Source organism: Amia ocellicauda, chromosome 1, assembly GCF_036373705.1.
Source record: "Amia ocellicauda isolate fAmiCal2 chromosome 1, fAmiCal2.hap1, whole genome shotgun sequence".
Lineage (NCBI taxonomy): Eukaryota > Metazoa > Chordata > Actinopteri > Amiiformes > Amiidae > Amia > Amia ocellicauda.
The window spans coordinates 40,243,193-40,257,550 of NC_089850.1; the positions used below are offsets into that span (position 1 = coordinate 40,243,193).

General features: G+C 40.0%; 1 protein-coding gene across 1 annotated transcript; it reads left to right on the top strand.

Annotated features, from left to right (window-relative positions):
- Positions 1-511: 511 nt before the first annotated feature.
- On the top strand, positions 512-14,358 carry znf512 (zinc finger protein 512). The gene is made up of 16 exons (XM_066704628.1): positions 512-733; positions 1,857-1,957; positions 2,336-2,391; positions 2,812-2,870; positions 3,728-3,921; positions 4,248-4,334; positions 5,212-5,304; positions 6,410-6,534; positions 8,505-8,591; positions 8,679-8,777; positions 9,174-9,341; positions 9,630-9,824; positions 10,308-10,409; positions 10,604-10,666; positions 11,196-11,294; positions 11,841-14,358. The coding sequence occupies exons 1-16, from the start codon at positions 681-683 to the stop codon at positions 12,237-12,239; spliced, it is 1,980 nt and encodes a 659-aa protein (XP_066560725.1). The 5' UTR covers positions 512-680; the 3' UTR covers positions 12,240-14,358.

Here is a 14,358-nt window from a genome sequence, read left to right on the forward strand (position 1 = left end):
CAGCGCATCGCCTTCATTGTTTTACTTCTTGCAAAGTAAGTTACTTTTTATTTCTAATATCACTCGTCTAATCTGGCATCCTTTTCTATTCTGTAAAAACGGCGGTCAAACAGAGGCGTGTGTGTTTATTTCCTTTTCAAAGCTAATAGAAAGAGGAAGTGCTAGTAATGGATACTGCCTGGCACTATAATGCTCTACAGACACCCTCTTTCTGAACTGATCCGGCAGGATGGCTACACTACTGTCAGGCATCCAGCGAGTGAAACAGTTGCTGCTTGTGCACTCACCCCGCCTCCTGTCGTGGCGATGAATGAGGAGGTGTGGTCGCGTTCGTGAGGCGCAGATGTCCGCAGATCTGCGCAGATCTGCAGAATCCCCCCCGCTGCCATTGGTGGAGCAGCGCAGATCCGCGCAGAACTGCGGACATCTGCGCCACACGAACGCGGCGGGTCTGCTGCTGCTGAACAGGCGGGTCCAGGATGACGTCATCATCAGCAGGGATGGCTGCGCTCTGTTGAATTCAAGTACATGTGACTCAACAGTATTGTGGAGTGGGCAGGCTGTGCGGGAATTGCGCTTTCAATTGTGCGGAGGATTTGGTTCACATCCATACATCAATAAATAAATGAAATGTGTGTATGGAACCAGCTGCGTAGAGACATTGCAACACGGTGCACTAAATGAGAGTAACAAGAAGAAATGCGAAACGTAGCCTCTCAGAAGGGAGACTCAGGTACGGGGGGATGTGGCAGTTTATTTGGGAGAATGTGGACAGAGCTGCGCTGGGAGAGCACAAAGTTATTGTTAAACAGGGTTTAAATGTAGGGAAGAAAACGCATCCGATTGTTTCTTTTCTGCGAGATGCACAACTCACAGCATTGGTGTTGCAGTTGCACACGGCCATCTGCTCTGCTGATGGCTTCCCACTGCTGCCATGCTGTGCGGATGACGGGGTACTGCCCGGGTGCTGCCCGTGTGCTGCCCGTGTGTTGCCCGTGTGCTGCCCGGGTACTGCCCGTGTGCTGCCCGGGTGCTGCCCGTGTGCTGCCCGGGTACTGCCCGTGTGCTGCCCGTGTGCTGCCCGGGTGCTGCCCGTGTGCTGCCCGTGTGCTGCCCGGGTGCTGCCCGTGTGCTGCCCGGACTCCGCGGGAGAGAGCGGCATGTGGGTGCCTGGCTCAGGGCATTGTGGCACTGTGACGCGGGCTGCCTGGGGCCAGCCATAAATAGAAGTTACAGCCTTACTGGGGATGCTATCCCTCTCTCTCTCGGTGTAGTCATAGACACACAAGATCTATGCAAATAAAAAGGAAACTTGTAGTCTTTTCAGTGAAGATGTTACACTTTCCAGTTTATAAAGTGAGGGCTGTAACTTGACAGGTTTTCAGTTGTGTTGTTATTATTAATATAGTGGCAGTGGTAGGGCTACTAAATATCCTTGCTGTAAGGACCTGCATTTTTGAAATGTTTTGAGTATCTACAAGATTATTTGTATTATCGTTTTAGCTTGTCTTTGCGTAAGAATAATGGTATTATTATTTGTTCAGCGAAACATTTCTTGTTTCTTCAAAACTCTTTGGCTGCCGGTTGGACTGACTCATGACTTAGGCATGAACAGCACAGCAAAACAAAGGCTTCACTTTCAGCCCTGTCTTGCCCCATGGTGGAAATGGTGAACCCTAGATCTGTGTGAACTTAACACACGCAGTCAGTCAGCGTGAAGGGTATGGTATCCAACAGCCGAGGGATGTGTGTTTCTGGCAGTGTTGTCTCTGTACTTTCTGGTGTATCACACTGGACTAAAGCCTCACACCCAGCTTGCATGTTGATGACTCAAACTCTCGGTTGCCTTTTCAAAGCCCTGCACTGATGATGGAGCACAAAGTGAGGAGCCCGCCGGCCTCCAGTGTCTCCAGCAAGAGGAAGACTTCAAAGCCCAGACAAAAGGGCAAAACACAAGGTAGTGTTTTGTGCATGTGTGTGTTAAATGTATTACTTAAGTTTTCTTTGACATCATTTTTATTCAAATTCAAAAGTGAAATTGCATTTTAAATGGATTTTGCTGAGGCTCATTGTTGTACACGGGGACACAAATGTTGCATACCCATATTCATAAAAGTTTCATAAGATCTTTGTTATTTGAATTGTTTGCATCCATTTTGATCTAATAATGAATATGTATATTATTATAAAAAATTATTTTGGTTATAAAAACACAGCTTTGTATGTCAACAGCAGTCTGCTGAGATTTGGCACCAGTCGAGATTAGTATTCTTTTTATTTTGTAATGTAATCTTCATGAACTCCAAGTCAAATCTTATTCATTTATGCATTATAGGAGCCTCTAAAGACCTGGAGACAGAATGTAAATCCAGTCAAAACAAACCATCCAAGGTAAAGTGAAGCATTTGCAGACTACTTAGAAAACATCTGCCTCGTGTTTATGGTAAATAGTTTCGTAGCATTTTAAATATTTTATGTGTATTATAAAACAGAAACTAGGAGCATTAAAGGTTTGGTGTTTTGTTCTAAATTATATTTATAAAATGGTTATTGGACATGATACCCTAATGATCTCTGACACAATCTCCAACTGTAGATAGATATTCATAAACTATAATATGGAATAGGATTTTCAAATGGAAAAAGAAAAACATTACAATATACATGTTAGCTTCCTAGCTGTGCCATTAGAATTTACAAATAAGACCTTAACAAGGATTTCAACAGCTCATCTTCACAACCATTTCAGTTAGACAGTGACGAGGCTTAACCATCTATACTTTACAACTTTCAAACCCTCTTCTGTTTTAGAGTGAAGATACTCCATCCCAGAAAGTACAGAAGATAAAGATATCTTTAGGAGGAAAGAAGTAAGTGAAACCCTTTCAGTGGTTCCAGCTATAAACATGATCTGCTTCAAGTCCTGAGATCAAAGATACTCAAGGAATGTTCACACTACGTTTGCCTTGCTAAATGTACCACGTGTACAGTTTAAGTCTTAAACGGTGCCTGCTTGCAGTAATCACATTACAGAACCTGTTATACAGGCAGGAAATATTTAGAAAAAACACAAGAAAAAGAAAAACTCAAGTGAATGGTAACTGAGATAATGTAGCTTCAAATGTATTTTGTCTTCTTTTCTTAGTCTATACCTTATATTCCATATCTGTCTATTGTCGAGTTCCCAAGTCTCTATCTTGCTTCTTAGTCATGATACCTTTGTAGTGAAATCAGGAGATTAAAGAGTGCAGGCGGAACCCACAAGGGCTCAAGAGTAAATTGGCTAATGAATCATTGAAAACTGGTCAGCCTGGGTTGCCAAGAAAACAGTTGCTTGAGAATGTGACCTAATTGGGAGAAAGGAGAGATATTTTGACTTGTCATTTGTTGTGTTGTATTGCTTTTCCTCCACAAATAAATACAAACATTTGATTAAGAAAGGAGAGATTGACCATATTTATGATGTTGTTCCTAGTGAAATATAATTAACATTGCTTTTGGATTGAATAAGCTGTGACTTTTGTAATATTTTTCATCCCTGCAAAGACCTCTGTCATTCTGATACTACAGCTCCAAAAGATGCTCTAAAATTAGGCACACATTCAGGTCAAGTGAAATTCTCCAGCCTCTGTGAAGATGCTCATGTCACTGGGTTGTGCGGCACAGTAGGATGTTCCCAGTGTAAAGCAGTAGCGAGGTGAGAGTCTAGTGTCCATTGCTGTTCCAGGTCTCAGGGGTTCCAGAGTGGCTTTGTCCCGGAGGAGCCCCCCGAGGACTCTGTGAGCGAGTCGCCCTGCTCCTCCATCACTTCCTCCAGCCAGGCCAATGGCACAGACGACACGGCCCAGCCCCTCAGGAAGTCGGCCTCTTGGTTGGAGACGAAGCGGGGAAAGCACTGCACAGAACCAGAGAAAGAGAAAGGTGAGAATGCCTTCTAAAATTGCTAGCTTAGTTGCCTGGGATTGTATACTACTTAAAAGTGACACAACTGAGAAAACAAACAACATCCAATTTGCAATAATTGATTCACAGTCTAGAAACAGTGTTATTTGGCAAATTATTTAGTTTCCCAGATGTTCATTAAACTACACTAAGTGTTTGTTGTACTGAGCCTAGAGAAAACTGTCAAGATTGCCATCGTTGGCATTGAATTCAGACAGGATGGGGTGTAAATGCTTCATTACATTGGTGGTCTGTGCAGCACCAGTCAAATGTTTTACATCATGTTTTTATTGTCATTTCTATAGGAACTGTGCCAAGGAAGAGACAAAAGGCTGGTGGTGAAGCAAACAAGGGCCCTGACCAAAATCTGTCAAAGGAATCAAAGCATTCTGGTAACCCTTGTATGGTTCTTCTGATATACTTAAAAAAAAATATATATATATATTGTAAAGCGGTTTACTTCCAGATGAATCCAAAAGGTCTCCCATGACCCAGTTCTGTTAAATTGAACTGACAATGTCCAAAGGGATAAAAAAAAAAATCCCTAATTCAGCCGAGGTTAAAACCTACGGCAGCGAATTGTTTTTTAATTAATTTAATTTAATCCGTATTTTTAAAAATATGTTCGCAATATTGCAACACCATAGAGCATACTGCATACAAAACGTTCCTTCATATGTTTAGCTGTATTCAATAAAAAAAGAAATTCTTAAAGAAAAGCAGTTATTCATATATTAGGGCTCCACAGGGACACGTAGCAGATTTGGGCATTTCCTGATATGTTGTTTATTTGAGTAAACGGTGGCCAAGGGACTTTGCCATTATTGCATGTGAGGCAGTACTGAATGTTTTCATGGGATGAATGGCACAAGTGAGGACTGTTGAAGAAGTCTAAAATGATTAATAATAAAATATGCTGTCACAATATATTTTGAGGAAGTGTTTATAATTTATTTTCTAAAGCTATATTTACAGTTATTTGTATTTATTTTTCTTGGCTTTTTACCCATATGATAAAAAAAGACAAATGCAAAACGTAAAGAATTTACTCAGAGGGTGTTTTGGTTTTCTTTGAAGAAACATAAATTTGAAAAAGTAGTCTCTAATAAACAGCAATCAACATATTAAAGGGGAACTCCACCAAAATCCATAATTTCTCAGGTTATTCCATAAGTAGAAAGTGAGTTTTCATGTCCAGCTCATTCTATGTGCCAGAAATCAGAGAAATCGAGAAATCAGCCATGACAAACTTTGTTTATGCCCCACTAGGACAGAAGCAAAAGAATCAAAGTCTTGTGGAGAAGCAGGACCAGAAAACAAAAGGTCAGGGCATCAAGAAGGATTCTCCAAGCTATCCACCAGGTAGGAACTAGCATTATATTTTAAATTCAATTTTAGGAAAATGGTTACATCATTGTGGTTTGTCAGTGAAAGCAAACAAGAGTTAAAAACAAAACAAAAAAGAAAAGAAAACAGGCTCTCCAGTACCAAGGGCTGTGATGCAAAACCATATTAAGTGAAACATATCTGTGTGATTTTTGTATTTATTCATTTGTTATTGTTGTATTACACACCATACACAACCTTAATTTAAGAAAAAAATTAACAAGAACTCCTTGATCACTAGAACAGTAGCCAAAAGCCCTAGGTATCATCTCAAAATAGATTTAAAACCAAAGGATATTCCAGTCTCACTAGTTAAGTTTGTTTTTATTCAAGTCTGTTTTTTTTTTTCTTACGAATTTGAAATCTGCTGTTCTCTTTTGTCTGCAGTCATTTTTCTTAACTGGCCTGCCTTTTCAAATATTCCAAGCTTTTCTTGGTTATACACCCATGAAATAATTTGGCATCCACTGCCAATATCTAGTGTGATCAACCTAAATCATGTTACATTGATACATTACTGAAAAGGATAAAAAAAGTTACACTAGGCTTGTTGGAACACATTATTCATATGAAAATGAAAGAAAATAAAACCACCACTGAGTAGGAGCGGTGTGTAGTTTGCTATTACTCGGTTGGTCAGGATTTTCTCTTAATTAAGTTGTTGATCTGAATGCTGTTGCTCTGTGAGTCACCATCAGTAAAAGGGGTCATTCAAGGCACATGCCAAAGCAAATTGGACTGCACCACATCTTTTCTGAGCCTACCTAAAAAACTGTTGGAAGGCAGGTAAATCCAAAATCACCACAGAAAACCCTCAGCTTTAATTATTTTTCCTTTTGAACTTCACAATTTGAAGTCGCCAGTTAGTCTTCAGTTGGACTTTGCAGCATTTTGTGAGAGAGTAACGGACGCAATGAACATGCATGTGCTGGACTGTCAATCTCTCAGCAGTACCTTCTGTATAAGGTGAATGACTTACACAGTAATCCCTGAGTTCACATTTATATCAACAGTGTTTTAGGCCAAGATTCAGTTGTAAAACTAAAGAGTTTTCCATTAGTAATGTATTGTTCTCTGACAGGAAGTCAAGAGGAAAGATGGCACCTGCAGATTCTCGATAAAGGACGAGTGACATGTCCTAAGTGTAAAGCTGTTGTTAGGAAAACCGTTGAAGGGTTGAAGAAGCACATGACAAACTGCAAAATGGTATGGGTGATTGGGTAAACATGGCATCATTCAGTTTAGATTGTATACAGAAATGGCAGAAGAATATTGATCTGTTTTTAAATTTTAGTTCATTTTGTAACTTTCCTGTTTACGTTGTTCAATATAAATGCATGTAAAAATTACTAGTTCTGAAGAAAAAAGAAAAAAAGGACTTGCAAAAATAGTAGAAATTGGATGCAGATCTGCAGACATGTTCACTATATTCAGATCATTTTCATTTGAATTCTACAAACTACAATGAGGGAAAAAAGTATTTGATCCCCTGCTGATTTTGTACGTTTGCCCACTGACAAAGAAATTATCAGTCTATAATTTTAATGGTAGGTGTATTTTAACAGTGAGACACAGAATAACAACAACAAAATCCAGAAAAACGCATTTCAAAAAAGTTATAAATTGATTTGCATGTTAATGAGGGAAATAAGTATTTGATCCCCTATCAATCTGCAAGATTTCTGGCTTCCAGGTGTTTTTTATACAGGTAACGAGCTGAGATTAGGAGCACTCTCTTAAAGGGAGTGCTCCTAATCTCAGCTCGTTACCTGTATAAAAGACACCTGTCCACAGAAGCAATCAATCAATCAGATTCCAAACTCTCCACCATGGCCAAGACCAAAGAGCTGTCCAAGGATGTCAGGGACAAGATTGTAGACCTACACAAGGCTGGAATGGGCTACAAGACCATCGCCAAGCAGCTTGGTGAGAAGGTGACAACAGTTGGTGCGATTATTCACAAATGGAAGAAACACAAAATAACTGTCAGTCTCCCTCAGTCTGGGGCTCCATGCAAGATCTCACCTCGTAGAGTTTCAATGATCATGAGAACGGTGAGGAATCAGCCCAGAACTACACGGGAGGATCTTGTTAATGATCTCAAGGCAGCTGGGACCATAGTCACCAAGAAAACAATTGGTAACACACTATGCCGTGAAGGACTGAAATCCTGCAGCGCCCGCAAGGTCCCCCTGCTCAAGAAAGCACATGTACAGGCCCGTCTGAAGTTTGCCATTGAACATCTGAATGATTCAGAGGAGAACTGGGTGAAAGTGTTGTGGTCAGATGAGACCAAAATCGAGCTCTTTGGCATCAACTCAACTCGCCGTGTTTGGAGGAGGAGGAATGACCCCAAGAACACCATCCCCACCGTCAAACATGGAGGTGGAAACATTATGCTTTGGGGGTGTTTTTCTGCTAAGGGGACAGGACAACTGCACCGCATCAAAGGGACGATGGACGGGGCCATGTACCTTCAAGTCTTGGGTGAGAACCTCCTTCCCTCAGCCAGGGCATTGAAAATGGGTCGTGGATGGGTATTCCAGCATGACAATGACCCAAAACACACAGCCAAGGCAACAAAGGAGTGGCTCAAGAAGAAGCACATTAAGGTCCTTGAGTGGCCTAGCCAGTCTCCAGACCTTAATCCCATAGAAAATCTGTGGATGGAGCTGAAGGTTCGAGTTGCCAAACGTCAGCCTCGAAACCTTAATGACTTGGAGAGGATCTGCAAATAGGAGTGGGACAAAATCCCTCCTGAGATGTGTGCAAACCTGGTGGCCAGCTACAAGAAACGTCTGACCTCTGTGATTGCCAACAAGGGTTTTGCCACCAAGTACTAAGTCAAAGGGGTCAAATACTTATTTCCCTCATTAACATGCACATCAATTTATAACTTTTTTTTTAAATGGATTTTTTTGTTGTTATTCTGTCTCTCACTGTTAAAATACACCTACCATTAAAATTATAGACTGATCATTTCTTTGTCAGTGGGCAAACATACAAAATGAGCAGGGGATCAAATACTTTTTTCCCTCACTGTATTGGTTCAATTAAAAAACTTAAAGTTCAGGTGGCAGAAAGCTTCATCGTTCCCACATCAGGATATTCTAACCAAGAAATTGCATACATGGGTTTTCTCAACAATCAGTCTTTGTGTCTTTGTTTTCATTTAGAATCCCTTTACATGTCAACACTGTGGAAAGCAGCTGAAATCTCTGACTGGGATGAAGTATCACGTCATGGCTGACCACAATAACTTGGTAAACAAGTTTTTGTATTTCCTAAACATCATTATTGTCTTGCATATATGGTGCATACTAAGTGATGTAACATTTATATTTGTATAGCCAACATCTGACGATGCAAATGGATTGGACAACCACTCTCTTAAAGATAGATTAAGAAAGGTGCTGAAGAGAATGGGCAAGTTAAAATGCACAAAAGAGGTAGGAGTTTTTATTTTATTTTTCATCACTTAAAATCTCCAAATCTACCTTTGTTATTTTAACACTAACTGTACTTTCATGAATGAATAGATGTACTTTGAGAGTCTTTGACTCTAAGACAGAAAAAAATAATGTTATTAGAGTTTTCTGTGAATATATTTACAATGTAGGACCATCGATGACAACTTTCTATATGCTGTACACCTTTTAGCAACACGCGTTTGGTCATTTTAAAACACACAAGGTCATGCTTTTTAGTGCAGAATCAGAAACTAAACAACATCCTCATCTCCATAAAAGCTACATCTGTATGTCTGTTAGAGCTGAAGCACTTTGGGCCCTGCGTGTGAGGTCCTCAGGTAAGACTGCATCCTTATTTGTGGCTCTTGTTTTCAGGGTTGTACAGGCAGTTTCACCAGCATCATGGGTTACTTGTACCACATGAGGAAGTGTGGCAAAGAAGAGTCAGAGCTGGAGAAACTTGTTCTGAACTGCAAGCACTGTGGAAAACCCTACAAGTCAAAGGCTGGTCTTGAGTACCACCTGAAATCTGAGCATGGCCCTGTGAGTCACAGTCTAATGGAATGGATCTTCCTTACACTTAAAATCACCATTCACCTGCACTGAGCTGAGCCTGCATCATATGCCTTCCATTTGATTTTTGTATTGTAATCTTCCATCAGCCGGTTACAATTTAATTCTCTTGGTCTATTAGGAATTTTCATTTGAAAGCATTTTATTTTGATCCCGTTTAGCATGCTGGGATTTGCAGTTTCTAAGCAAAATGGTCAGTTGACGTATGCACATGGAAGACCTTTTCACTTAAGTGCTCACTGGTCCCTTTTGTTGCAGACTCCCCTGAACAGTGAGGAGGAAGACGTGAAGGCACAGAGGGAGCCCAATCCAGAGAGGACAGCCTGTGGCCGGGTGAAGAGGAGGTCTGCCCAGGTGGCGGTGTTCCACCTGCAGGAGATTGCAAGCGAGGAGCTGCTGAAGGAGTGGCCTAAGAGGAAGGTGCAGCAGGACCTGGTGCCTGATGACAGGAAGGTTAGGCCTCTACACTTCCTGTCTGAGCTCTCAAGGGCAGTGCCTCTGCAGCAGTGTAACATTAAGGCTTGTACAGGGTTGATTGACAAGCATAAGTGTGAGGTGGCAATGGTGGACCAATCATAAATCTTAATCTTAAATGAAAAAATGCTATGTGACTGACAGGAATTTGTGTCAAACTCACCCACATCTGCAGTAGAGCTTTTCTGTTTTTTTAGAAAGTATATTGATTGTAAAATGTTATCTTGCATTTGCAATTTCTTATCAGATTACTTTGTGCGGGGTGGATAACGCATGATAATAGATGATAGTACCTCCGAGCTGCAACCTACCCGCAAACCTCCACGCAGAGCCTTTTCCCAGTTAAGACAGTCAAACCCCCAGAGACTTTTGAAGGGAACTATGAAGACTAATGGTTGACATTAAACCATCTAATAGCAGATACTCCAGTTGCAGTTTATTTTATTTATTTTCAATCCGCAGTTAAAGTATGCCCGACCTGGGCTGCCAGCTTTCAGTCAAGAAGTCCTTCGGAAATGGAAGAATGAAGTGAAATTGCACAGAAAAGTGCATTGTCCTAATGAGGTGAATAAAGTTATATTTTATAACAGAATATTGCACCACATTTACACACACACACACACACAAACACATGCATTATCTACTGCATTGCCACATGGACAAGCCCCTTTCTTGTGCTACATACAACCACAATACCTTGCTAATATGCCTGTGATGTGTGTCTATATGGTCTAATGGTCCCGTTTGATTTTCCTCAGGGCTGTAATTCAGTTTACACCAGTGTATCTGGACTGAAAGCCCACCTTGGGCTCTGTTCTAGGGTAAGTAATTTTACTTCCATCCTTCTCTTTCTTACTCATATCATAATAATAAAATGTTGGATATCAGTTTATGTGGTGATGGGCAGATATCTGACCACTGCACTTTTGTGGCATAAATACCAATATGAAAAGTAAAAATGGGCATCACATATTGATTTACTTTAAAATCTAACCATATGAGCTGCACACTACGTATTCTGTCACTGAAGTCTTACAAAAAGAATGCATTCTACTCATACTTCCTGTCCTCTTGAACAATGTCAGTGTGTGTATCTCTGTTTTATTTTAGCATAACCATGTGTGCCAGCAAGAGCAAGCTTATAGTGACTCTCACAATAAGCACTTTGTGTGTATGCATTGTCAAAAATCTTATGGGAACCTAAATAAGACTAAAGTAACTATAACTACAGTATGCTTAACTTTGGCTGACTTGTAGCTCCTACACTATAATATTATAGTGTTGCTAGTGTTTGTATTGATTCCTCTGTTATACATGATATTATGTTAAACCTGTCTCTTGTCTTACCAGGGTGACTTTGAGGCAGGGAAGTATAAATGCTTGATATGTGATAAAGAATTCAGCTCAGAGAGTGGGGTGAAGTATCACATCAACTCCATTCATGCTCAGGTTAGATATTTACCTATTGCATTGAAAGGAGACTTATCACACATTGGCCTGTAGAAAAAGGGTTTGTAAAGGTCAATTTTCTGGATGTACATACAGTTCCATACTAGGTGAAATGTAACCTCAAGTGTCTGGAATACAAATCGGTGAAAATCATTTTGTAAAATGATTTTTACCTTCAGGCTGTATGGCACTGCAGTCCTATTTGGGAAACAAAATTTAAAATGTAAGAGAGAGTGTTATTTGTCAGAGAATTCTTCACCTATCTATCTGTCAGTAATAATATACTCTTTGATTAATTGCAATGCAATGCATTCAATTCTTGGTTGCTTCATGTTACATTCAACAACTCATGACCATGAAATCTCAAGTGACTGCAAGATCTTTTACGATGAAGTATTTAGAGTAAATTATGTAACAGGCACATAAGCATTCATCTCCTTTAGTTGGTGATTGTGTGTAATGTTACTATGGAATTTCCATACCTGTTATGATGCTGATGCATGTTTATCAAAGTGTTTTATTCCTCCTTTTTTCTCTCTGAAATAGGACTGGTTTGTCGTGAGCTCAAAAACAAAGAGCTTTGAAAAGATGCTGAAGACTAAACCGAAGGAAGACAAAAGGCAGGCCCCTCCAGAGAAAAAGCCATCCCTCAGGTTCACCACAGCTCAGAAGCGGCGGCAGGAAAAGAAGCCTGTGCCAAGCTCCTCCGCTGGCCTGAGGATGAGGCGGGAGGCTCTGCAGAAGAAGAAGAAGCAGAAGGAAAAGGAGAAGGACTGCTATGACTTCAGTGGCAGTGACAGCCGCAGTAGCAGCAGCAGCTGTGGGAGCAGCAGCAGCAGCAGCAGCAGCGACTCTGAACAAGAGGAGCAAGAGGCTCCCAGACAGGACAAGTGGGCTCTGAAGAGGCCTGTCGCAAGGTCTGGGGCAGGCCAGCGAGCAAAATAAAGTCCTCTCTTGCCTTCAAAACAAGTCACCCTAGTGGCTACCACGTTTACAAGTCCGTAGATTTAGGTTGTCTTTTTAAAGCAACAGTAAACATTGCTTTTTTTTTTCTTAAAAAGGGAAAGTATGAAATTTACCCGTTAACCCATTAGTTTAACCAATTTTAGTATTCTCATAACAGTGATGGAGCGATCACTGCTTTAGCTCTTGGTTTTTATTTTTGTGAATAAAACGCACACGAAGTGTGTATAGCCCCAGATTAGTTTGCTTTGTTTTGTTTTGCTAGTTCTATCCAGTAACTTTCTTGTACATTTATTTTTTTAGACTTGCAGTATCCAGGGTTCTCTCCTCTTCATCCTCACTAGTTCCATACCCAAATACCCAAAACCTTTCAGCTGTTTTGACAGTAATGTGTCTACATTTCAGTGACTTCTAAATACCAAGCAAAACTATTTGCTTCACTAGCCAAATGTATACTTATATCTTATTCACAGTCTGGCACCATGTGGGGATAGACATGATGCTGGAGGTCAATAAAGACGGGGTGTAGGACATACAGGTGCAAACATGGCGGAGATTTAGTGGAAGGAGAGTGATTTATTATTTACACAGTGTTCCAGTGAACAAACCAAAAATACAAAAATCAAACCCTAGCTCCTGTGAGCCTGAAATATGCATTTAACAGTTCCCTCTCTCAATAGGTGCTAATAACGACAAGATAAAAATGCAACTAGTTCAAGTCCATGATCAATGTTCTTGTCTTTCCACCCTTAAGCACTCTTTCTACACTCAGGCTCTTTTCCTGCCTCAAGGATCCAGGGAGGTATAACACAACCTAAGCTTCAGGACATTGATTGTTCAGGTGGTATAGCAAGGCTTAGTAACCAGTTGTGTGTGCCATCCACTGTGTGGGTTACAAAACCAAGCACGGGCCCACTCTTATGTCTGTACTCTATATAAATGGAATCGGCTGCTAACAAGATTTTAATCCAAGTTTTAAAGCATTATTCCCCTGCAGGTTCTGTCGATGAGGTAAAGCATAGTTAGTTTTCTATATGGTGCTGTATTTTATTGTACCTCCCCTGGCTTTTTAGAGTAACCATGAGTACATTTTGGTCATGTATTAAAAGTTTGAATGGTTTAATGTTTCCCCATTATGTTGGTGCCACCCATTTTAGCAAGAAAATGAATTGAAAGAACCAGTTTACCAATATGTTACATGCAGAGAGAAGGACAGAGATGCACAAAGGTAACACTAAAGTTAAAACAAAAGAGTTAAACATGTTTTTGTAATTAAACAGTCATGTTTATAACACCACATCAATCCTATAGAAAAACCAAAGTGCTGCGTGTCCTTGGAGAGAAACTGTGTACAGGCAGCTATTAGTTACTAGCTACACAATGTGTGGAGTAACTTAATATTTACCCTGTTTATATCATGTGGTTGTCCTTTTATTTGTTTTGATTACTGAAATATTTATCATAAACCTAAACAGTATGTAATATGATTTTAAAAAAATGTTTTAGCCCTTTGAGTGTGTTACATGTGGTTTTCTACAATATCCTACCCTATTAGGTTTTATTTTTTTTAATTGTAATACTTTGTTCTTGGTTTAACTCATCCAGTGTCTATGTTTCTCACAGAAATTAGTAACTGTCCTTTGTAATGATGTAATTTTGTTTACAATATTTATTTATATTATAGAGCCCACTTGTGTGTTGCATTTAATCAGTGTTGTCTTTTCCCTGTTATTTGGTGCACAATAACAAACTCAATAACTACAAGGACTGTGAGTTGTAATACAAATGGAAGGATTTCCCTGTACTTTAACTGGTGCATTAATATTGTGCATGCAATACTCTAAATTGTGCTGCTGTCTGACTAAATAAGAAGTTATGAATGCTTTTAATATGGACCTTCAAGTATTAAATATTTACCTAATGAGTATAATACAGTGTAACCAAACTCCTGCATTGTGTTCAAAGTAAAATGGTTAGTAGACTGTTTTTGGGCATCCCATGCTCTCACTTGTATTGCATATATTGTACAACATTTTTTTTAAACCTGTGTTTTATAGTTTGTGTTTCAGGTTTTGAATACTAACCCTTAATATGCCACAGA

Excerpts from the sequence above, each read along its gene's own strand:
- znf512 (XM_066704628.1), top strand. The coding sequence starts at position 681 with ATGAGAGTAACAAGAAGAAATGCGAAACGTAGCCTCTCAGAAGGGAGA. Across the intron at positions 2,392-2,811 it reads GTCAAAACAAACCATCCAAG|AGTGAAGATACTCCATCCCA; the intron begins GTAAAGTGAAGC and ends CTTCTGTTTTAG. Across the intron at positions 3,922-4,247 it reads AGAACCAGAGAAAGAGAAAG|GAACTGTGCCAAGGAAGAGA; the intron begins GTGAGAATGCCT and ends TCATTTCTATAG.